General features: G+C 42.1%; 2 protein-coding genes across 2 annotated transcripts in view; one reads left to right on the top strand and one right to left on the bottom strand.

The window, feature by feature from the left end:
- The window catches only part of DHFR (dihydrofolate reductase), a 31,564-nt gene extending 28,065 nt beyond the window's left edge, over positions 1 to 3,499 (top strand). Inside the window, exon 6 of the mRNA XM_041752202.1 lies at positions 2,759 to 3,499. Within this exon, the coding sequence (XP_041608136.1) occupies positions 2,759 to 3,023 (265 nt within the window). The 3' untranslated portion in view covers positions 3,024 to 3,499. The remainder of the gene's footprint in view (positions 1 to 2,758) is intronic.
- On the bottom strand, positions 2,177 to 2,838 carry LOC121489320 (chromobox protein homolog 3-like). Its single transcript, XM_041752205.1, has one exon. It carries the CDS (start codon positions 2,744 to 2,746, stop codon positions 2,195 to 2,197), a length of 552 nt encoding a protein of 183 aa, XP_041608139.1. The 5' UTR covers positions 2,747 to 2,838; the 3' UTR covers positions 2,177 to 2,194.
- Positions 3,500 to 25,532: the final 22,033 nt, after the last annotated feature.

Raw genomic sequence — 25,532 nt, forward strand, 5'->3', positions numbered from 1 at the left:
TTGAAGTGCTGTGTGTTTTCATGAACAATTAAGATAATAATTGAGCGCTGTAGTTCAGTAAAATTAGGATATAGGCTATCAAGAGTAAAAAGGAACTTAACTAAAGTCTTCCATAGAGGGAGAAAAAAAAAGATCACAGAAAAGGATAGGAATCCATACTGCATAAGATTTACAAACCATAAGAAAACAAGGACACTCTCTGCCAGGAGCATAATCAGCAAACCATTAGTATCCAGAATCTTTAGAACTCAGATATGGATGAGAAAGAAGCAAGCCATTTAGAGACGAAGAAACTCAAAAGACTGATAAATACATGCAAAGAATACACACATACTGATATAGGCATTCATTTGAAAAAATACCAAAATAGTTAACAGAGGCGGGGACCAACAAAAAGGTAACCACCAGAAGGAAAAGCTAAGAGAATGAAAATGCTTGGGGAGAAAGCAGGGGACTGTTTTTGCTACTAGACTTTTGGAATCATTTTATTTTATTTAACATTTTTCATGTATTTCCTTAATAAAACAAGTGTTCCTTAATAAGTTGCACTGATTTGTAAGTGCTGATGTCCTGTTACTCCTTGAACACCTCACATAAAATTTCAGACCCTTAGGGCAATTTATCTCCAGTTAGCTTAGAAATGTGGAGGAGAAAACATATCCTTAGTCAAGGGTTATACAACTTTACAAAGACTGACCACAAGGGAAATAATCAGGCTTTCTCTCGTCCCTGGTTTGTTCATCTTCCAAGACAGAAAATCTAGTGTCACTTATTCCAGGCTGATTTATGAAGCATCACTGTAAAGTGATGATAATTTGAGGTCGAAATGTAAATATCCTGCACATGTGTTCTAAATATTCAGGTTAACCATTTTATGTTTCTGTGAGGTTGAAATTATGTAACGTAACCCATGTCCCAACAGACATCATTTCTCAAAAATGTCATCTCCATTACACCTATATGAGGGATGGGTTCCAGAAACTGTAGTGCAGGGGTACCTGGGTGGCTCGACACGAGCCTCCAACTCCTGATTTCAGCTCAGGTCGTGGTCGCAGGGTCCTGAGCTCCAGCTCTGCTGGCACGAGGCCTGCTTCAGATTCTCTCCCTCCCTCCCTGCCTGCCCCTCCCCCTCCATTCTCTCTCCCTCTCTAAAAAAAATAAATCCATAAAAGAAGAATCTGCAGTGCAAACAAGCACTCTAGAGGATTCTGAAACCTACCCAAGGATGTAAATCACTGAGTTAGAGGCTTCTGCCCTATAAGGAACGTTTAGTTCCTATCACTAGAGCATCTACGCAAAGCAAAATAGAAAAATGCATTGTAAGCCAACATGTATGAGATTGGAGAAAGTAAAATCGTAAAGATTACACCTCTGTTTTGCTGAAGCAAGTGAAGTAAAGATTTTCACAAGTATGTAATAAAAATACATATGAAAGTATTATCAGTAGCTCAAAGAGATACACAAACGCGGGAGCAATGTCCTTTAAGGATACATATATATTAAACTAAACACTATAGGAAATTACCTAAATAGCAACATGACTTTGTGAGGGAAAGGTTGGCCACCCAGCTGCGGAAAGGCTTCAGAAAAATAGTGATTTCTGAAAGATTGGAACTTGTGATCAAGGATGTTCCAGTTGGGGACAAAAAAGAACTACATAATTAAATGAGTATCAGGGATAGAATTAGAGATTCTAATGAAGAGGTATTGCTCACAAAGGGGATAGAGCCTCTGGCGAAGCCCAGGGGAAAGAAGCCCACAAGCTCTGAAGAGCTATTCCCGTGGCAAAGGTGAAATCGCATCAGTGACCACTTCTAATTACGTGCTCCGCGGGAGACCTCCTGTGGACTGGGAAGTTTTCCTCTCCATACGCTGACATTTCTGTTAAATCTCTTTACTCTTGGAACAAAAAAAGAGAACCAATCACGTTGTGTGGTGTTTCAAATAACTTTGCAGTCCATAATCAAAGTGGATGTGAAATTTATTATTGGATGATAATTTTTAGGTGGGCTGTGCTTCTTTGCCCCCAGGACAAGGTGACACAAACCCTGAAGGAATAGAGAGTTAGTCTGCAAAGAGAAGATTTTTTTTTTTATTTTCATTAGAATGTTATTTCTTCACACTAATAAACCAAAAAACAAAGACCCAGATTTTATATATATATATAAATATATATAAAAAGCAACGCAAACAATTATTGAGCTTCATGTTCTGGACAAGAATGCCAAGTTAGTCTCTCTTCATAAAATGCAATTATGATCTGAGGACACTTCATATTTGCCTCTTTTGCCAGCACCAAGTCTGCCTCATCTGAATCTTTCCATTTCATGAGAAACAGTAATTCTCCACTGCTGTCTGTGGCACCAATTATTCGTTCAGGATCAAGACCTCTGGCAAAGCCTCTTGGTTTATCAGCAGCATCTCTTTTCTTCTTTGATTTGCTATCCTCAGATTCGCTGTCAGATAAAGATTTTCTTTTTGTACCATCTTTTTCTTTACCAGCTTTTTGAGAATTAAGAAATGCTTCAATTAACTCTGGACAATCTAAATTTTCTTCAGGTTCCCAAGTATTGTCAGCATCTGTAAATCCCTTCCACTTCAGGAAATACTCCACCTTCCCATTCACTACACGGCAGTCCAGTACTTTTTCCACCACAAATTCTTCAGGCTCCGCCTCTTCTACTTTTTTACTCTTTCCATTCTGTTTCTTTCCCATTTTTTGCAATGTAGTTTTATTGGAGGCCATTTTTTATTGCAGACTTGAAGAGCTATTATTCACCGCCTCCGAGCTGCTCCGGGTCCCGGGTCTGCGGTGTCTCCCTGCAAAGAGAAGATTTAATGATACTGGAACTCAGGGAAAAGTGCAGAGAAGAGAATTTCTACTGCACCGAACCAGCCAAAATCATTTGGGAAGGCATCAAGAACGAGACTGCCCCTTTTTTCAGCCCCTGGTCATAGCCACCCTACAAAGGCCCGATATCTTGCCTGCAGGGTGGTCTTTGACTGCCGTTGCTCTTGGGTAGGTGGATTATCAAATCTTAAACTCAGGAGCTCCCCCCCAGCATTTCATTATGAACTATTTCAAGCACACAGAGATGTTGAGAGAATTGGAGTTAAGCACCCATTACCCATCACCTAGATTCTATCAGTGTTAACACCTTCCTAGCTCTGCTCCACCGCATACGGAGCCAGCCAGCCAGCCATCAGCGTGCACGTCATCAGTGACAGTTCATTTGTGTACGTTTGGGGGAGGGGTAAAATTTACACATGGAAATGCAGATCTTAAGTGTAGCACTGTACAGGTTTTAACAAACCCCTGTGCCTACGTGACCTAAACCTCTGTTCTCACCTTAGAAAACTCCTTCCCCCCCCCCCCCCAAGGCAAGTGCTACTCAATCCCCCAGCCCCCATGGGCAAGTGCTACTCTGGGTTTTTTTTTTCCTCATTATAGATTATTTTTGCCTGTTTCTGAACTTCATATGAATGGAATCCTACAGGATGTATGCTTTGGTCTGGCTTATTTCATTTGCATCGTTTATCTGAGAGTCACCCGTGTGGCTGCACGCATTGTGGGTTTGTTCCTTTTCATAACTCATTAGCATTCCATTGTATAACTGCACCACCATTTATCTGTTCTCCTACTGATGGATATGTGGACTCTTAAAGTGGGATCTGAGGTTGGTATTGAAGGATCTAGAGAGGTGGTGGGGACTGAGGGTCGAGAGGAAGGCAGATGTATACTCCAGGCAGAGGAAAAGCCATGAAGAAACTTCACCTCCAGACTCCAAAACCCAGGACAAAGCCTTACCAAGAAGGGTAGGTGTCACCAGGCCCCAGCTCCATCAAGTGCCAAGCACCTACTTCACCTTTGAGGCACTTCTCAATCTGTTCTTTCTCGCGCGTGCGCACGCGCACACGCTCTTTTTTAAAGATGTATTTATTTGACAGAGAGCACAAGTGGGAGGGGCAGAGGGAGAGAGAGAGAATCCCAAGCAGACTCCAAGCCCAGAGCTTGTCTCAGGGCTCCATCTCATGACCCTGAACCTGAGCCGAAACCAACAGTCGTATGTTTAATAGACTGAATCACCCAGGCACCCCGTTGTCTCTCATAACCACATCCAGTTTAGGTCTTTATTTCTCTCACTATGACTGTTGGGGTAACCTAAATCGGTGGTTTTTCAATCTCTGACCTCCCTCCCAAATAAACTATCATAAACATGACCACCAAAACAATCTCCCAGAACTGCACCTCTGATTATGCCACTCTCACCTCCTTCATGCCGACCCAACTAAGAACCAACTCCTCTACAGATGGCATTGATCAACCTTTCCAGACTTATCATCTAAAATTTCTACTCCCTACATGTTACACACAATCCATCTTCAGCAACTCACAAATCCCTAAATAGAGCCAAGCTTTGCACACACATGCCCTTCCTTATGTAGTTCTCTCTGCCCATAATTGCTCATCCCTGTATCTTCCAGTCTAAGCCATATGAAGTCCTCAGAGTCCTGCCCAAATTCCTGCTTTCATGAAGCCTTTCTTCTTACCCTCCCCTGAATCACTCAGCTTTATCTGTGTTATGACCCTTAACTGCAGCTTGCCTTACAGCTGCTCGTTATTCTCATCTCCTCGCTTTTATCAGTTAGGAATGATTTCAGCTGCAAGTACCAGAGAATTCAATCAACAGTGGCATAAACAAATTTGGATTTACTGGTTGTGTTTCTCTAGGTTTCTTCCCTCCAGATTGCAAGGTGGCTACTACTGCTTCAGAAAGCAAGCCCATGGTCACAGCAGAAGGAAGGGAGGAAGTGAGCAATGTCAGGCATATGTTTCCCTTCCATCAGGAAAGCAAAACTGGTCCCAAATCCCATTTGGGACCAAATACCATTTGAGTCTAATTCTAATGCATATCAGAATTTAGGATCACTGCCTTAAAACTACTCTTGATCTATTGTCGATCATTTTGTTTCCCCCACCCAAACAAAATCAAAGTTCTTGTGGCAAGGAAGCAGGGAGGATGGATATGAGAATACAATCAAATTAAAAATATATATTATCATAAAAATATACTATATATTTTCTTTCAATAAATATATAAAAATATGTAGTGTATTTTTTATTGAAATATAGTTAACACCAGTGTACTATGTGTACAACATAGTGATTCAACAAGTCTGTACATTGTGCTGTGCTCACCACAAGTGTAGCTGCCATCTGTCCCCATACCACACTGTTATAACCTCACTGACTGTATTCCCCATGCTGTACCTTTTATTCCCATGGCTTATTCATTCCATAACCGGAGGCCTGATCCCCTCCCCCACTCCCTTTTACCCATTTTGCCCTTCCCCTTACCATCTCCCCCTCTGGTAACTATCAATTTGTTTTCTGTATTTATAGGTCTGTTTCTGCTTTTTGTTTATTCACTTGCTTTGTTTTTTTAGATTCCACATATAAGTGAATTCATAGTATCTGTCATCTGTTTGAGTTATTTCACTTAGCATAATACCCTCTAGGTCCATCCATGTCATCTCAAATGATAAGATCTCATTATTTTTTATGGCTAATGTTCCAGTGTGTGTGTGTGTGTGTGTGTACACCTCTCTTCTTTTTTTTTTTTTTTTTTTTGACTTTATTTATTTATTTATGAGAGACAGAGAGAGAGAGAGAGGAAGAGACACAGGCAGAGGGAGAAGCAGGCTCCATGCAGGGAGCCCGATGCAGTACTCGATCTCCGGTCTCCAGGATCACACCCTGGGCTGAAGGCAGGCGCTAAACCGCTGAGCCACCTGGGCTGCCCTACACCTCTCTTCTTTATCCATCCATCTATCCATTCATGGACACTTGGGCTGCTTCCATATCTTGACTATTATAAATAATGCTGCAATAAACCTAGGGATGCATACATTTTTTTTATTTTTCTATTTTTGAATCCTTGTTCTGAGGCCAAGAGATTTGATGGACAGTTTTGAAATACATCTTGCTTCTGGTAGGGGCCCTTGAAGTGTTTGAACCCAGAAGACTAAAAGGCATTAATGCTATTTGTTCTTTAATGGTTGTGAAAAATATAAGCAGAGTTCAGGTTTCTTAGAAAAGAACTCCATATTTTAGGAAAGTGACTCATTCATGGGCAGAAACTAAATGTCTCATAAAGAATGGAAAAATAATACCATTCTTTGCACATAGAAATAATTTTATTATTTAGAGCCTTTTTTTTAACATTACACACTGGGCTTGAATTTTAGTTTTTATATTACCTATATTCTAATTGCTTATGTCATTATATTTGGTAAAAAAAAAAATGTTCTTCTATTGTAAGGTACATTCTTGTTTGGCTTTGCCATCTAGAATAGGAATAGGAATAGAATAGGAATAGCTTCCTATTCTATGGCCTTCCCCAGTAAGCCATAAGTAGCATAGACTTCTCCACAACCTCTCCTCAAAACGTACCCCTGAAAGGTCTTTGTTCCCAAGTGTGAGTGGGAAGGGGATCTGAACCCCGCAGTCCTTTAGTTGGTGACTGCTACTTGCTGACCCTCACACCACCCAGAGTTCTGTGTACCTCTCCAGGCAGCCTGACAACCTAACCGTCTTTCTCACTTCTCACCTCAACAGCACTTTGTGGCATTTGGGTTGAAATCAAGAATGTTGTCAATACACTTACTACAGACTCAGGGGGCACAGAAAGCAGACTCATCCAGAATGAGTGGTTCTGAATTTCCAGCTTAAAAACCTTTAGCTAGGGACGCCTGGGTGGCTCAGCGGTTGAGCCTCTGCCTTCAGCTCTGGGCGTGATCTTGGAGTCCTGGGATCAGATCAGTCCCGCATTGGGCTCCCCGTGGGGAGCCTGCTTCTCCCTCTGCCTTGGTCTCGGTCTCTCTCTGTGTCTCTCATGAATAAATAAATAAAATCTTAAAAAAAAAAAAAAAACCTTTTAGCTATTAATCAAGTGCATATGTGTCATTGTATCGGTCAGAATTTTCCGTAGAAAGAGAACCAGTAAGAAATATATATTAAGAGATTAATTTTAAGGAACTGACTCATACAATTGTCAGGGCTGGCAAGTCTGAAATCTGTAGGGCAGACCAGCAGGCTGGAAATTCAGCCAGGAGTTTATATTGGCTGGAAAATTTCTTTTCTGGAAAACCTATTCTTGCTCTTGATTAGATTAGGCCAGTTGTCAAGGGTAATATCCTTTACTTAAGGTCAACTGATTGTAGGTGTTAACTATATCTACAAAATACCTTCAGAGCAACACCTAGTTCTTGTGATTAAATCACCAAGTAGTATATCGAGCCTGGCCGACTTAAAATAGAAAACGAACCATCACAGTAATGAAAATAATCAGAAAACGTCAATGTACTATATGTCTCCTCAGAATTATTTCATTTTCACATCAGAAAGTTTTTGAAAGGGATCCCTGGGTGGCGCAGCGGTTTGGCGCCTGCCTTTGGCCCGGGGCGCGATCCTGGAGACTCGGGATCGAATCCCACGTCAGGCTCCCGGTGCATGGAGCCTGCTTCTCCCTCTGCCTGTGTCTCTGCCTCTCTCTCTCTCTCTCTCACTGTGTGCCTATCATAAAATAAATTTAAAAAAAAAAAAAAAAAAAGAAAGTTTTTGAAAAAAGCCAACAGGCTCTTAAGCACTAAATGTCACGTTTGTGGGTCTATCAGAATGCTTTTTTCATAAAGCATGTAGTTCAGTCTAAACAGAATGTCAACTCCAGTGGAAGATTTTTATTTATAATTGGATCTTAATTGTCTCCTTCTCCATAGTTCAGTGATTTTTCAAGCTTAGATTAAAAATGAAAGTTGAAGTCTAACTTTTAAGATTGCCTCCCATATGCTCCTGAAGATCCAGCTCCAATAGGACATCTCCCTCTTGTTTTTTATCAGTGCCTCCAGATATCTGCAGCTTCAAGAGGCATCTCTTTGGCAAATCTAATCTGAAAATATACACAGTGCTGGCCTTCAGCTCTGCAAACTTTTGACAATAATGGACATTAAATGAAATTTGTCAAAATCTGTTTCTTTGCATACCCTGTGGATTGTGAGTGATTTCTGGGAAATGTTGATTATATGATAAACTCTTTTCCGTTGGTTTCAAAAGGTGATCCCCCCCTCCCCACCTCCTGCCCCACCAGGTAGGTAACAGTCAAGTAGAGGCATCTCTGCAGAGAAATGAGGGAGTGAGCCAGCCCCTCTGGGCCCACCATTCTCATTGCCTAAAGTCATGATCCTGCCCATTCAGAGCTGGAAAAGCAGTGGCTGCCAGGAGCATTGGAGAACCCGCTGCCCTCACAAGCAGGTGTGTGGGGTGCAGTGAGGGGAGCTTCAACATTTTGTGTGTTAACTTTTCAATACAATTTCTAAAGCTGAGGAAGAGGGCAGAAAAACATCCAGGCGTCATCACGAGTCAGCCCTCAGATCTGTCCTTGAGTCATTCTGCTAAGTGCTACTTGGTAATTGCCTCCCTGGGAACCTGCAGAAACAGCTCGTGGGAAAGAGCGATTTGCACCTAGAGCACATTCATCAGCTTGTGTGTCGAAAGGCCACACGTGGCTAGAAACCAAGATCTTGGCATTCTTTGCACACGGCTTTGAGACTTGAAGGGCAGAAGCCCACGTGCTCGAGGGGCCACCAAGCCTGGTGGCAGGTGGAGGTGGTGGAGGGGGCGGCGGAAATCCTGGGGATTTGCAATAAAAAAGAGCGGAGAAGGCGGCGCCCTGTACAAATAAGTACCCGTCAAAGGCCTAAATTGGGTTTCTTGGGCCTCTCCTACTGGTCTAGCTTAAATTGAGAGGGGATTTGGTTTGCCTCACTGGCTGTTTCCTCCCACTCATATTCACAATTACTGCTTTTCTCATTTTCATTAAAATACATTTAATATGCACCATTTTGGCATGACCCTCTGCTAGAATGTGCACAAAGACAACGTCCCCAAGCCCTGGAATTGCAGAAAGAGCAGTGAACTCAAGAGAGGAGAGGCCTGGGTTTCGATCCTGGGTCCACCTAGGAACATTCATTAAAAACTTTAGCTGTGGGGAGGCCTCGGTGGCTCAGCGGTTGAGCTCAGGGCCTGAATCCCAGGGTCCTGAGACCGAGTCTCACATCAGGCTCCTCATGGGGGAGCCTGCTTCTCCCTCTGCCTGTGTCTCTGCCTCTCTCTCTGTGTCTCTCATGAATAAATAAATAAAATATTAAAAAAAAAACAAAAAACAAAAAACAAAACCTTAGCAGCAGGCAGGCAGCCCGGGTGGCTCAACAGTTTAGTGCTGCCTTCAGCCCAGGCCCTGATCCTGGAGACCCGGGATCAAGTCCCACGTTGGGCTCCCTGCATGGAGCCTGCTTCTCCCTCTGCCTCTCTCTCTCTCTCTCTCCTCTCTGTGTATTCTCATGAATAAATAAATAAAATCTTAAAAAAAAAAAAAAAAAAACCTTAGCTGCAAGGAACAAACCCTCATCGGGACTACCTCAGGTGGGACAGAGAGTGTTGACTGTAAAGACAAACACAAGTGGAATGGGAATGTGAGGGCCGCCTGGGTGGCTTGGTGGTTGAGTGTCTGCCTTTGGCTCAGGTCATGATCCTGGGGTCCTGGGATCAAGTCCCACACTGGGCTCCTTGCAGGCTGCCTGCTTCTCTCTCTCTCTCTCTCTCTCTCTCTCTCTCTTTCTCTTTGTGTGTGTGTCTCTCTCATGAATAAATAAATAAAATCTTTTTTAAAAAATGGGACTGTGAGGGACATTGGGAACAGGGGCGCTCTGCTGGTTGTCAGTTGTGATTTCTTTCCTGCTGTGTCTGATTTGCATTGCTCACCCCTTGTAACTCCAGCCTGCCATCTCCAAAGGCTTCTGTTTGGGATCCCACTCCTAACTCGTCATCTTCTCTGTTCCTTTTCTTTTAATATTTTCTTTTTAAGTAATCTCTATACCTAACATGGGGCTCAAACTCACAACCCCAAGATCAAGAGTTGTATGCTCCTCCCACTGAGGCTGCAAGGCATCCCCCTTCTGTTTCTTAATTCAAATTCTGAAGGGGTAATATGATTGTCCCCCCTCATCTCTTACAGTCAGGCCTTATAATAGCCCAATCAGGATTGGCTGCTTGGGGACAAAGGCCCTCCCCTGGTCATCCAAGTGCATGGAGCAGCCTACTTCCCCTCCTTTCTAAATGGGGTGCAGCAGACCAGGCACTCTGAAGCTTGGCTTGTCCAACACTTGCACAAGTTACTCACCCTCCCCAGGACCTCGGTTCTTCCACTGCCTTACGATGGTAGCTAGCGCCTGTCCCAGCCCACAGAGTTATCACTCGTGCACTCGGAAATCATTGAGCTTCTATATAAAGCATTTCTGTTGAGCACTTTCCAGGGACTGCACTCAACAATGGGAATATAGGCGTGAACAAAACTGATGCACATCTGCCCACATGGAGTTTACGGTCCAGGATCAAGCAAGAGTGTATCTGTGAAAACACAGCCCACACCCTCCCACTGCAACCCCACTGCAGATCCAGTTTTAAGATTCCTTCCTTCATTTTTTCATTCATTAAAAATTCTACTTTTTAAGATTTTGTTTATTTATTCATGAGAGACACAGAGAGAGCAGAGATACAGGCAGAGGGAGAAGCTGGCTGCCTCAACCACTGAGCAACCCAGGCACCCCCAAAATTTCTTAAGCATCTCTATAAGTCACATTGGCACTTGGAATCCAAAGATAAATTATACATGGTTTCTGATCTCCAGGAGCTCATGGTTCCTTTGCGAAGCCAACAGTGATGGTACAAAAGCACAAATTAGCAGGTAGAGTAGGGGATGTGGGAAAGGAAACCTCAGCTTGGCTGAGAAAGTCAAAGGAGGCTTCTCAGAGGAGATAACACTTTGAGCTGAGATTTAAAAGATGAAAAGGAGTTTGTCAGATATTCAACCAGTGGAGAGGGTCTTGGGTGAAGAATGACTATGGATAGTCCAATAACCAAAGAAAATGACAGGCAAAGTAAAGAAGTCATAGAGACTATGGAGAGTTCCAAAAAAAATAGAAACACGCTCCAAGTGCTAGAACACAAAGTTTACGAAGTATGGCAAGAGGCCAAATTATCATAAAAAATTTTGGATGCCTTGCTAAGTAGTTTAATCTGACCTCATGCCCTATGAGAAGTCATGAAAGAATTTAAAGTAATGGATTAATCTCTATAATTAATCTGAATCACCTCAGGTTAACTTTTTACAGCGAGCATGAAAGAGGACAGAGTAGGTCTGGAGGCAGTAGAGACACAGATAAAACAGTCTCAAGAAGGGATTTCAAAGACCTGAACTGATGAGGCAATGGAGGGTAGGAGAGTAGGGGAGCATCTACAGAGAATTCTAGAAGGTAGAATTGACAGGGCTTGGTGATTGCTTTGTCAGTTGATCAATCAATACTCTTGGAAGTACAAAGAGAAAGGATGAGAAGATCACTCCCATGTTTCAAGCCTGAGACACTAGAGAGAGAGGGGTGCCAAAGCCCAGAGAGGAGGTTTAGAAAGGAAGCAAGCAGGGAAATGCTAATTTGGGCAGGTGGCGTTTGAAGCACCTCTGGACTGTGCAGGGCTGGTCGATGGCTCTACAGTCTAAAGGCCTGTTGCTCAACACTGGAGGCCGGATGGAGGTCTAGACATGGAGACATTGAAACGTGGAAGCATCGGACATGACGGGTCCAGAGGAGGTGCAGGGTGAGAGTGAATGGTTAGGGACCACGGGTGGACATATGTCTGCAGAGTGAGGACAGTGAAGGGAGACCCACTGTAATTTGAAGAAAGCCCACCCTCCCTAAGACAAGCTGCTCACTCCTGTCCTGCCACTTAGGAGTTAAAGACAGAGACAGAATAAATCATTATTTCCTGCCAAAGTTTAGTGGTACTCTGTCTTCACAAAGAATTTGATTTGGCACAGGATAAGGATACTCTGCAGACTCAAAGTTTGGGGGCCCTGGGGGGAGTGCACTAGGGTGGATGGGTGTTCTCTGAAAGACTCAGTCATGGGCTCCATGAAGCTCTGACCCGGTCCCCAATCCTACTGCTCTGCCGTCCCCACTGTGGACGCAAGAAACTGCACTGGGAAACCTCTGTCCTAAAGAAGGACTTCAGAGGGAGGAAAACACGTACTTACAGGCTAGCTCTAAGGTGAGACACCAATGGATCAGAGGCTGAAGACAGAAGTGAGAAAGGTAAGTGATGGAGACTGAGAACACCCTCGAGGGCTCCAGAGCAGGGAGGAAGGCCCTGGTCTTGGAGAGAAGGTGCAAGAAGGAAGGAATCAGGAGGGCGGCCCACCTCACAAAGGAGGTGACATGGGTAAAGTGCAATAATCTTACTGTATGCCATGGGATGGGTTTTTAGACCCATTTAGACATACATGCAGCCTGTAACCACCACCCACATCAAGATATAAGACATTTGCAACATCTCAGAAAGTTCCATGATAACCCTTCCCAGTCTACGTCACACACACACACAGTTCTAACTCCCATTTCATTTGATTAATCTTTCCTGTGAATTCATCTGACTTCTGTGTCTGATTTTCTTGGTGTCTGACCTCTTTTTGCTCAGCATAATGGCTGTGACATTCATCTTTATTGCTGCATGTATCAATAGCAGTTTTTTAACTGTAGAGTAGGACATTGTATGAACACAGCACATTATCTTTTCTGTTCTCCTGTCAGCGGATATTTGGGTTGTTTGTAGTTTGGCATTATGAATGATTCCCGTGCATAACTTTGGTGGGCACACACACTCTACAGTAGACTTGCTGAGTCATTGGGCAGGCATATGCTTAGCTTCATTAGAGAGCACCAAAGAGTTTTCCAAAGTGGTTGTACCAACTTTATTCTCACCAGCAATATATGCAGCATACACTATTTCCAGAATCTCATCAATTCTTGGATTTGTCATCTTTTTAATTTTAGCTATTTTGATGAGTGTGTGATGGTATTTCATTATGGTTTTAATTTGTATTTCTCTTATAACCAATGATGATGATGTTGACTTCCTTTCCATATGTTTATCAGTCATTTGGGAATCACTTTTTAATAAACTGATTGTTAATGCTTTTGCTCATTTTTTAAACTTTAGTTGTTTTTATTTTTTGTTTATTTTTGGTGATTTGTAGTTCCATATATTCTGGATATATGTCAGATGTAAGCAGTGAAGTTATCTTCTCAACCTGTGGCTTTCTTTTACTTTCTTAATGTGTCTTCTCATGAATAGACATTCTGTATTTTAACGAAGTTCAATTATCAGGGTTTTTTTTTTTTTTCTTTTATGGTTAATGCTTTTAGTTTACTGTTTCAGAACTGTTAGCCTCTCTACATTCAGGAAGACTCTTTCCTCTGTTGTCTTTTAGAGATTTTATGGTTGCACTCCACACCTCTAGGTCTATGATCCACCTGAAATTAATTTTTGTATATGACATGATAAGGGATCAAGTTTCCTTTTTTCTTTTTGTTTCCTTTTTTTCTTCTACATAAATATCCCATTCCTCCAAGGCCGTCTAGGAAAAGTTATACTTTCCCCTACTGAAACTGCAGTGATGCTTTTATCATTATCAAGGGACAATATATGCTTCCATATATTTCTAGACTCTTCTATTCCATTGATCTACTTGTCTTTCCTTAAGCTAATACCATACCATCTTGATTATTCTAGCTTTATTGTAAGTCTTGAAATCTTACAGTATAAATCCTCTAAATTTGTTATTATTCAATATTGCCTTGCCTACGGTTTGCAGTTCCACATAAATTTTAGAAGCACCGTGCCAATTTCCACAAAAATATGTGCTGGGACGTTGATTGGAATTATTATGAATCTAAAGATTAATTTTTGAGAGTTAACATCTTTCCATTTATTTATAGGTATTTAATTTTTCTCATCAGCATTTTATAATTTTCAGTGTAGAGGAGAGTTCTTACACATCTTTTGTCTGGTTTATTTCTGGGAATTTGCTGCTTTTTCATGCATGGTATTACAATTGATATTTCTTACATTTTACTTTCATTTTCTGTTGTTAATAGAAATGATTTCTGCACAATGAACTTACATCAGGAGATCTTGCTGAATTTTTTTATTCTAATGGTTTATAGATTGGGGTTTTCTGGGTAGATATATGATCATGTCATTTATAAAGACAGCTTTCTTTCTTCCATTACAATCTTTAGATCTAGGGCAGCCCAGGTGGCTCAGCGGTTTAGCGCTGCCTTCAGCCCAGGGCCTAATCCTGGAGACCCAGGATCAAGTCCCACGTCGGGCTCCCTGCATGGAGCCTGCTTCTCCCTCTGCCTGTGTCTCTGCCTCTCTCTCTGTGTGTCTCTCATGAATAAATAAATTTTAAAAATTAAAAAAAACAATCTTTAGACCTATTATTTCTTTTTCTTCCTTATAATGCTGGCTACAATTTCCAATGATTTTCGTACTTTTCTGTAGGTACAATATAATCCAAAAAAGTTTTAAGATTTTATTAATCTATTTGAGACAGAGAAAGAGAGAGAGAGGTGTTGTGGGGAAGGGCAGAAGGAGAGAGAAACAAAAAAGCAGACCTCCTATTGAGCAAGAAGCCTACACAGGGCTCGATCTCAGGACCCTGGGATCATGACCTGAGCTGAAGGCAGACACTTAACCAACTGAACCACCTAGGTGCCCCTCAAATTTTTTAACTTCGTGGTATAACTGAGTTAGAAACTAAAACGACATAACCAAATGTAACGCATGAAACCTGACTGAATCTTAGTTTTCTTGTTTTTTTTAAGATTTCCATTTCTTTTTTTTTTTTTAAGATTTTTATTTATTTATTTATACATGGGAGACACAGAGAGAAAGAGGCAGAGACATAGGCAGAGGCAGAGAGAGAAGCAGGCTCCATGCAGGGAGCTCGTGTGGGTCTTGATCCCAGGGACTCCAGGATCACACCCTAGGCTAAAGACAGATGCTCAACTGCTGAGCCACCCAGGCGTCCCTGAATCTTGGTTTTCAAAAATTTATAAGTGGTATGTTTGGGCAAATTTGAACCTGATCTGAATATTAAATGATTGAATGGAATTGTTAATTTCCTTGAAAGTAGTTGTTAATTTTCTTGAAAATAATATCATAGTTATGTAGAAATGCACTATTCTTAGGAAATAAATGAGTATTGAGGGTAATGTTAATCATGACAAGAATTTTTAAATAGTTAAAAAATGTGTGTGTGTGTGTGTGTGTGCGCGCGTGTGTGTGTGTGTGTGTGTGTGTGTGTGTGCAGAGACAGAGAGAAGAGGGATGCCTGAGTGGCTCAGGGGCTGAGCATCTGCTTTTGGCTCAGGGCGTGATCCTAGGGTCCTGGGATCCAGTCCCACATTGGGCTCCCTGTGGGGAGCCTGCTTCTCCCTCTGCCTATGTCTCTGCCTCTCTCTCTGTGTCTCTCATGAACAAATAAAATCTTAAAAGAAAGAGAGACAGAGAGAAGGCAGATATGGCAAAATGTTGACAATTCTTAAATCTAAACAGAGAATTGTGCACAGGCTTAAAAGGGCTTCGGTGATCCCCACCTCATGGTGTTCATGCTCTATGTGATTTATCCTTGAGTGAGAGCAGGACCTATGACTTGCTTCTAGACAATAAAATATGGTGAGGGGGCCAGGATGTAAATTTTTATGCACATGATTATGTAATTAAATTACATGAGACTGTGGCTTCTGTCTGAATGGAGTCCCCCAATCCCTTGCTATCTTTGAGGAAGTAGCTGGTCATGTCAGGGATCTCAAAGGAACTGTAGTGACCTCTGGGAGCTAAGGTTGGCTTCCAGCTGACAGCCAGCAAGAAATCAAAGCCCTCAAAGAACTGAAGTCTGCCAACAACCTGAGTGAACTTAGATCCTTTCCCAGTCAAATCTCAGATGAGACCAAAGCCATAGTGAACACCCTGTGCAGCCCTGTGAAACCCTAGGAACAGGACCCAGCTAAGCCATGCCCAGGATCCTGGCTCACAGAAATTGTGAAATAACAAATTTGTATTGCTTTAGGCTGCAAGTTTATGATAATGCTTTTGTGCAGCAATAGAAAACTAATACAATTAATAACTGTGTGTGTCAACTGGGCCACGAGGTGCTCACATATATTTGATCAAACATTATTCTGGATGTTTCTGTGAGGGTGTTTTTGGATGACATTAACATTTAGGGGATCCCTGGGTGGCTCAGCAGTTTATCCCCTGCCTTCGGCCCAAGGTGTGATCCTGGAGATCCAGGATCTAGTCCCACATCAGGCTCCCTGCATGGAGCCTGCTTCTCCCTTTGCCTGTGTCTCTGCCTCTCTCTCTCTCTCTCTCTCTCTCCATGTCTCTCATGAATAAATAAGTAAAATCTTAAAAAACAACAAACCCACATTTGAATAGGTAGACGGTTTACCCCCCCTCAAGTGGGTGGGTCTCATCCAATCAGTTGAAGGCCTAATAGAATGTAAGGTTGATATTGCCCCAGGTTAAGAGAAAATTGTTCCTGCCTGACTGCCTTCAAAGTAGGATATCAGGATCCCTGGGTGGCGCAGCAGTTTAGCGCCTGCCTTTGGCCCAGGGCACGATCCTGGAGATCCAGGATCGAGTCCCACATCGAGTCCCACATCGAGTCCCACATTGAGTCCCACATCGGGCTCCCGGTGCATGGAGCCTGCTTCTCCCTCTGCCGGTGGCTCTGCCTCTCTCTCTCTCTCTGTGTGACTATCATAAATTAAAAATATAATAATAAAAAAATAAAAAAAAGTAGGATATCAGGTTGTTGCTGCTTTTAGACTTGAACTGAAATACTGCTTCTTCCTGGATCTCAAGCATGCTGGCTTTTGAACAAGGACCATACATAATATCAGCTCTCCTGGTTTTCAGGCATTGGAGATCCATAAGGAAATACAGATTTCACTGCAATATTCTTTTCAGCTTTTCTACATGTTTGAAAATATTCAAAATAAAAATTGGCAAAAATATTCTAAAGTCATGAAATGTCAGGAGACAGTAAAGATTCACTGGATTTTCTCTCTCCCTTATTCTCAACATTCTCAACCTCCCCCCTTTTCCTTTTTCCTAAGTTAATCTGCTTTATTTAATATGAGATTTTAAAACACAAAACAGATACTATAGTTAAACATAAATAATAAATCTACCCCCTTTTTTTGTGCAGACTTATGATTTATAAACATCACACTGAGTAGGTTTGGCCTTAACCTTTGTTCTGCAAATGTTTCAGAATTATTTTCTACTGCCACATTACAAGATAAATGTCAGTCTAAATGAAGGCTTTTTTATAAAACTCAACAGCTTCACAGATGGCTTCTAATTCATAGTCCTAAAAGACTACATTTTTGGGAGTTGTAAATAATTTCAAAAGCTCTTCAAAATAATTTCAAAAACCAGAACATAATGTTACTCTTGATGCTGTGTGAGGTCAATTAAATAAACTCAGACACTATCCTCCAGGAGCTATTAAGCAAACTGAGAAAATTACATAAAAGTAAGGTTTTAACTAGTATTAATATAATCACATTTTTCAGAAACCTCAATCAATACACATGACCGAATGGCTATCTTGCCTCTTGTTTCCCTGATGTGACTTGACAAATAGTCTATACAGAAAGTAAATAGGGTTAGCCAGACACAAATGATGCAAATATGCTTCAAATTCATTTTTTTCTGAAAAAAAAAATACATTAAGGAAAACTGTAAGCACTGAGATTATATTTTTAAGGAAGTCTGTTACATAGTAAAGCAGTGGGGTTTTCCATGCTAGCTACACATTATTTTTTTTAAGATTTTATTTATTTATTTATTCATAGACACACACACACACACAGAGGCAGACACAGGCAGAGGGAGAAGCAGGCTCCATGCAGGGAGCCAGACATGGGACTCGATCCAGAGTCTCCAGGATCACACCTCGGGCTGCAGGCGGCACCAAACCACTGCACCACCGGGGCTGCCCCTAGCTGCACTTTAGAATCACCTGGGGAGCTTAAAGTGCTGGTGCCTGAGTTCTCACCCCCTCATCCCAGAGAGCCCAGTTACGGTCTGGTGTGTGACCTGGGTATCAGGAATTTTAACTTCCTTCTTTGCTTCCTTCCTTTCTTCCTCCTTGCCTCCCTTCCTCCCTTGTTAAATCCTTCCAATGTTTATTGAATAGTGAATGGTTGCCAACATTGCCAAGATCTGCAACTCCCTCACCCAGATGCCCCTCCCAGCCATCCCATGAGAAGGAAGCCCCAAACCCCACCACCACAGGGCTGGAGGATACAGGGACATGGAGAAAAGTGGGAGAGAGGAAAGAGTAATGCAGGCAGGGTGCAGAGATATACTCCAGGGGATGGGGACACACACACACACACACACACACACACACACACACAGGTGTGTGCATGCACATGGGTACCAGGGGCATCAGTGTCTGCCTCCACCCAGTGGCCACGGGGATATCAGGGAAAACTGAGGTATCTATAAGACATTTCAGTCCTTCCTGTCCTGAAGCATCTGCCACAAAGCCACAAAGGGCTGGGCCAAGGTCACAGGACTCTGCCTTCAGGACACATTAGGCCTGGCCAAGGTGACCTTGAAAAGCCACCAGCTTCAGAAGCTTGCTCTCCCTGTCCATGTAGCCATCACCTGTGCTCTTGGGAGTGAACCAACATCCCTGCTACCATCACTTCAGAGAGGCTGGTGGCCTGAGGAGTCCTCTCGCCTCAGATTTCCAAGCATCCAGGGGACTCATCTTCTAACTTCTTCTTGAGCTTAAGACGAAGGGGTAGGTCAGTAGGTTAAGCATCTGTGGGGGGGCTGAGGTTATGATCCTAGCATCCTGGAGATCCAGCCTCATCTGGCTCCCTGCTCTCCAGGGGGTCTCCCTCTCCCTCTCCCTCTGCCCCTCCCAGCCATGCTCTGCCTCTCTCACTCTCTCAGTCTCTCTCAAATAAATAAATAAAATCTTAAAAACAAATAAAGGCCCAAATATTATTATAAACAACCCAACAAGATACCAAAATTTGTGGCCTGGAGCGCCACAATGAATGACTATGTTTGTGAGGCACTGGCTGGGGACAGCCCCATGGGCTGGTGATAGCCAGCGAGCTCCGCTGCTCTGGGCCTGCTGCACAAATCTGGATTTTTAGGTTTTGTTAGTTCCGTTGCACAACAAGATTTAGGAATTATTGTAGTAGTGGCTCATTACATACTGAGTTATTTACATATCCTTAGACTACATTAGAAACCAATTTGAATCAACCGTACTCCCCGATGGTACTCTATAATCTCGGCTGCTTGTGCTACACCAACAGGCATAAACCTGTGACCCCTGGGTGGCTCAGCGGTTGGCGTCTGCCTTCGGCTCAGGGCGTGATCCTGGGGTCCCAGGATCGAGTCCCACATGGGGCTCCCTGCCTGGAGCCTGCTTCTCCCTCTGCCTGTGTCTCTGCCTCTCTCTCTGTCTCTCATGAATAAATAAATAATCTTAAAAAAAAAACCAAAATGCATAAACCTAGAGGAAAAAAGGATTGAAGATAGAGAAAAGGTTCAAAATGCTGTCAGGTTAGGAACAGCTATAGCAACAGATGCTGAGTCTGAAAAGAACCTGGAAACATGAGTGCTGCCTTCACATCCTGAAAGGCCCTCCCAAGGACAGAGATCATAGAAGATAGCTGGAGCAAGCTAGACTTTGGCACAATGTAAGACTTTGTTAAAAAGTAGTGTTCTCTGGATATTAACTGGGTTCCTTGACATTGTGAGTAACTGGTCACTGCAGGAGTTCAGACACTGGCTTTTTGAGTTCTGGGCCAGGTTGTTGCAGAGGAACTGCTGTGCCAGGCACTTTAGTGAGCATATTTGTTATTTTTCAGCCATCTAATATCTCTTGGATCTTTTCCTAGTCATAGCATCCTCGTTTTCTTTGAAGACTGATTCTTCTCACACTTTCAGTTCTGGTAGAGCTGACTCTGTGTAGCACTAGAGGAAGAACTTTGATCCACACCCAACCAACTGTGAATACTGCTTCTCCCTACACAGTCACTGGTTCAAAAATGAACACATAACCCAAGCTGAGCCAACCAGAGACCATGGAATCAAACCCTGGGAATTCTGCTTACATTTTTAAAGACTCTCTTCCACTAGACTTAAAACTGGAAGAACATGATGTGGAAAATAGGAACTCAGAGAAAATGAAGAGAATTTCAAAATGTCTTAGATAATGTAATAAACAAGATAATGAAACAAAAGCATGAGGCTGTAGGGAAAAAAAATTCAGGTGCCAAAAAAGAGTTCTTGGAAATTAAAGTGTATGATGTTAGTTCTCATAAAACACACACACACACACACACACACACACACACACACATCGGGATGCCTGGGTGGCTCGTCAGTCGGGCGTCTGCCTTTGGCTCAGGGTGTGATCCCAGGGTCCCAGAATCCAGTCCCACTTCGGGCTCCCTGCGGGGAGCCTCCTTCTCCCTCTGTCTGCACCTCTGCCTCTCTCTGTGTGTCTCTTGTGAATAAATAAATAAAATCTTTTTAAAAAAATCAGTGATCAATGTATCACAGGTATGCTTAAGCCATCCTTAGCAGCATACTCCAATCAATAGACTGCCTGATTAGCCACCTTTTATTATACTACTGAGCTGCCTGGTTCTGCTGGCAACTGTGTCTATGAAGTGCTTTCTTTTGATATTTTCAGTAAATTCCATTGTTAAAAATTAATAAATAAAAAATTTTAATTAGTAATGAAAAAAATCTCTTATGAAGTTGAAAGATAAATCTGAGAAAATCCTCCCCAAAGTACAAAAGACAAAAAGATGCATAAGAGGAGAGAAATTATATATATACATCAGTAATCCAAGGGGATTGAGATGCTAAAACTACAAGATGCAAAAATATAGAATAGAGAAAATGGAAACAAAGGATCAAAGAAATAATAAAAGAAAAACTTTCCAGGATTGAAGGACAGGAGTATTCATAGTAAAAATTCATTGAAACAAAGCAAAAAGGGCAGCCCTGGTGATGCAGTGGTTTAGCGCCGCCTTCGGCCCAGGGCATGATCCTGGAGACCCGGGATCCCACATTGGGCTCCCTGCGTGGAGCCTGCTTCTCCCTCTGCCTGTGCCTCTGCCTCTCTCTCTCTCTCTGTGTCTCTATGATAAATAAATAAAATCTTTAAAAAAAGAAAAGAAAAGAAAAGAAAAGAAAAGAAAAGAAAAAGTCCTTTAAAAAAAAAGAAACAAAGCAAAAATTAATGTAAAAGACCCACACTAAGGTCCACCATCATCTCTGAAGGTAAATTCTTATTATCATAAGACTTGGAAGAAAATAAAAATAAAAATGTGAGAGTGAAAAAAGCTCTTACCCAGACTCTGAAAAGCAAATCCTTTTTTTACATTTTAAAAAAAGATTTTATTTATTTATTTATGAGCGAGCAAGAGAGAGAGAGAGAGAGAGGCAGAGACACAGGCAGAGGGAGAAGCAGGCTCCATGCAGGGAGCTTGATGTGGGACTTGATCCCGGGAGTCCGGGATCATGCCCTGAGCCAAAGGCAGGTGCTCAACCACTGAGCCACCCAGGGATCCCATGAAAAGCAAATCCAAGTAATACCTTGCTTTCATGGTACATATGTCTTTTAAAACAAAGCTTAAAAAAAATCATTAAAACATTTTAAAAGCTTGGTATTTCATAGCAACTTCCTTTGTAAACATGACAACCAGGATTCCCTGATCTAAAAGAGACTAGAAGATATAGATGACACAAGAAAGGGAACAGGAAAACCACCTTCCCTTAGAACTCTGTCTAGTGGATAGTGAAGGCCTATAACCCTGGAATACTATATGTGATGAACAAATTTCTCATGATGACTTCTTCAAGTTCCAAAATTGGCTCAATAAAGGATTTAATACAAAAAATTTTGAGTGCTTCAATTGTGTAGAAAATCTATAATAGAGCCAATTATAAAAATTTCCAAAACGACAATAACAAGTTTTATTTATTTTTAAAAAATATTTTATTCATTTATTCATGAGAGACAGAGAGAGAGAGAGAGAGAGAGAGAGAGAGGCAGAGACATAGGCAGAGGGAGAAGCAGGCTCCATGCAGGGAGCCTGACGTGGGACTCAATTCCGGGTCTCCAGGATCAGGCCCCAGGCCGAAGGCAGGCGCTAAACCGCTGAGCCACCCAGGGATCCCCCAATAACAAATTTTAATGGTATGTTTCTATTGATGATGTATTTATTCACCCTCCAATTTTTTAAATACTGTTAATTCATTTTGTGGTGAAAAATTAAGCTCCTTTTCTTTTTCCTTTAAAATAATTGGCCTCAAGTACAAAATGATAACTTCAATTCATTTTGTTTATTCTCATGACATGTTCCAAGATAATTTTGTGAACACCTAAGTGTTCCATTTAGTATTAGAAGAAGTAAAATGTTAAGGATGTTTAAGCTCTGTAAAGTTGAATAGAATAGCATTTGAATGACAGGATATAATTACAGATCACTAAGGATATGGTACAAAATGTACCGATTCCCACCTCTTCATACTTAGCTAAGAACAGAACACTTTAGTAAGATATGAGATTAATAAAATATCAAAAGAAATAATAATTCTGGAAGAACTAAAGAACTAAAGAACTAGTTAGAGCTACCACAGCTGGAAGAATTATTACTAAAATATAATAAAAATCTGTATCAATCCTAATGGACTAGTTGTTCTAGTTGTGGTCATTCAATTGATCTGCCTTTTATTTTCATGTTATTGTTTCCATGAATATGTGTCCAAAGACTCCATCTAAATTTATAAGATGCCAATGGGCAAATATCATATCCTACATATATCCCTATCTTTGCTCAAGATCTCCCTAATGCAGGGCAGCCCTGGTGGCTCAGTGGTTTAGCACCGCCTTTCAGCCGGAGGTGTGATCTTGGAGACCGGGATCTAGTCCCATATAGGGCTCCCTGCATGGAGCCTGCTTCTCTCTCGGCCTGTATCTCTGCCTCTCTGCCTCCCTCCCTCTCTCGCTCATGAATCAATAAATAAAATAAAAAATAAAAACAAAAGATCTCCCTAATGCAGAGCCTAGACAAGGTTTGGAAATAGTTTGGGATTGGATCCTAGGAAGAGGAAATGAGAAAATAAAGCAGGAAAGGATGAAAATTCTTTAGAGTGCATTCTCAACATCACTATAGGTCTTGGGGGCCTAAAATTAGAGGTGGCCCAAGAGGATGTGACATGAGCATCGAAAGCATCTGCTACACTCACATGCCTAGAATCTTCTCCTATTGACTCTCAGTAAAAGCTTTCTGAGTCATTTACTCAATTCCAGTGGCTCCCAAGGCTTCCTGTTCAAATCAGTGATCACCAGAGAAGGAAGACATTGTCTTTTACAAACACATTCTAGAACTTTACGTCATTTTATTAGGTCCCTTCTCATGCTAGCTTAAGCTAGCAAGGTATTTATTATAAAACTATGGGAGTATTTTGGAAATCCCAACATAAGCCTCAAGCTGAGTTTGGATTTGGAAAACAAAAGGCAGCCCTCTCCCCTGCAAGCTGGTTTTCTCTTCCTACAGAGTTGAAAATGAGCTACCCTGCTGAGTGGGGCTGTCTGTCCCTCAGGCATCCTCTGCTCATTACCTGTACTGAGGTGGCACTGTTGGCAACAGAGAGATGGGAGATATGACCCTGGACATTAAAGAGATTAGCATTTTGCTAAGAAGACAGATAAAGAGTAGTCCACATACAAACCAAGGATCAAATGACTGCTACTTGCAAGTATTTTAGGACCTCACAAAAGGGATATGCCATAGTGGTTGAGATAGTCAGCGAAGGCTCCATGGAGGAAGTGATCTGGGTTTCCTTTTTTTTTTTTTTTTTTGATCTGGGTTTCCAAAGAGCCAAAAGATTGAGAAAATTTGGAGTGGAGAAAATGAGGCAGAAAAGGACAAAATGTGCAAACTAGGAATCAGAGGAAGGAATGTGTCTAGTCGGTTTCCAAGAAGCAACCTGCCCAGTGGCAACTCCATACACGCTGATTAACACATTATCGAATGCTGGTCAAGATGGCAAACCAGAATCTATTAAAATGCTGGAAATGTCTTCTTGTTCTTTTCAAATTAGAATTCAATCATTGTTTTACCTTGCATAAGATCTTGAAAACTGCACAGAATATGGCTTTGGTAATATCCTAGGTGAGATCTCTTACCTAGTCACAAACATAATCAATCTTTTTTTTTTTTTCTTAAGATTTATTTATTTGGAAAGAGAGAAAGAGAGCAGGGGGGAAGGGTAAAGGGAGGGGGGAGTTTTTTTGAAAAAAAGATTTATTTATTTTATAGATTTTTATTTTATTAAATATTTCATCTATTTATTCATGACAGACACAGAGAGAGAGAGAGGCAGAGACACAGGCAGAGGGAGAAGCAGGCTCCATGCAGGAACCCAGATGCGGGACTCCATCCTGGGTCTCCAGTACCACGCCCCAAGCCGAAGGTGGCGCCAGACCGCTGGGCCACTGTGGCTGCCCAGATTTATTTATTTTAGAGAGAGAGAGCATACAGGTGAAAAGGGGCAGGGAAAGGGAGAAAGAATCTTAAGCAGACTCTATGCTGAGCTTGGAGCCCAATGTAGGGCTCGATCTCATGATCCTGAGATCACGCCTGAGCTGAAACCAAGAGTCAAATGTTTAACTGACTACCACCCAGGCACCCCACAAACACAATTAATCTTAATTGGGATCAAGGAACACTTAAAATTCAGCCACTAGAAAGGAGTTCTAACCAAAAAGAAAGGTAGTTTTCGGGATCCCTGAGTGGCGCAGCGGTTTGGCACCTGTCTTTGGCCCAGGGCGGGATCCTGGATACCCGGAATCGAATCCCACGTCGGGCTCCTGGTGCACGGAGCCTGCTTCTCCCTCTGCCTGTGTCTCTGTATCATAAATAAATAAAAATTAAAAAAAAAAAAGGTAGTTTTCTTTTCCAAGGAGCCTTGACGCATAGATATTTCTCTAAAGAATTTGAAGATATGGATTCTATGACATTTGTATGAAAGCCTCATAACTCATTTTAACATTTCATGCTTGAAAATGATTTCCTTTAAGGGGCGCCTGGGTGGTGCAGTTGGTTGCACAACTGACTCTTGGTTTTGGCTCAGGTCATGATCTCAGGATTGTGAGACCGGAGATTGAGCCCTGCATCAGGCTCTGTGCTCAACATGGAGTCTGCCTGAGATTCTCTCTCCCTCTCTCTCTGCTCCTCCAGCTCATGCTCTCTCTCTCTCTTTAAAAAATAAATAAGTAAAATTATTTCCTTTCAGTTGGAAGCAAAACTGAAAGTGATATTAATTCTCAATTAATTTTCTAGTTCTTAACCTCCTCATTCTTTAAGAAATAGAACACCCTGGGATCCCTGGGTGGCTCAGCGGTTTAGAGCCTGCCTTTGGCCCAGGGTGCAATCCTGGAGTCCCAGGATCGAGTGCCGTGTCGGCTCCCGGTGTGGAGCCTGCTTCTCCCTCTGCCTGTGTCTCTGCC

The sequence above is a fragment of the Vulpes lagopus genome, chromosome 4, assembly GCF_018345385.1.
Source record: "Vulpes lagopus strain Blue_001 chromosome 4, ASM1834538v1, whole genome shotgun sequence".
Lineage (NCBI taxonomy): Eukaryota > Metazoa > Chordata > Mammalia > Carnivora > Canidae > Vulpes > Vulpes lagopus.

Coding starts and splice junctions, on each gene's coding strand:
- LOC121489320 (XM_041752205.1), bottom strand. CDS start 2,746: ATGGCCTCCAATAAAACTACATTGCAAAAAATGGGAAAGAAACAGAAT.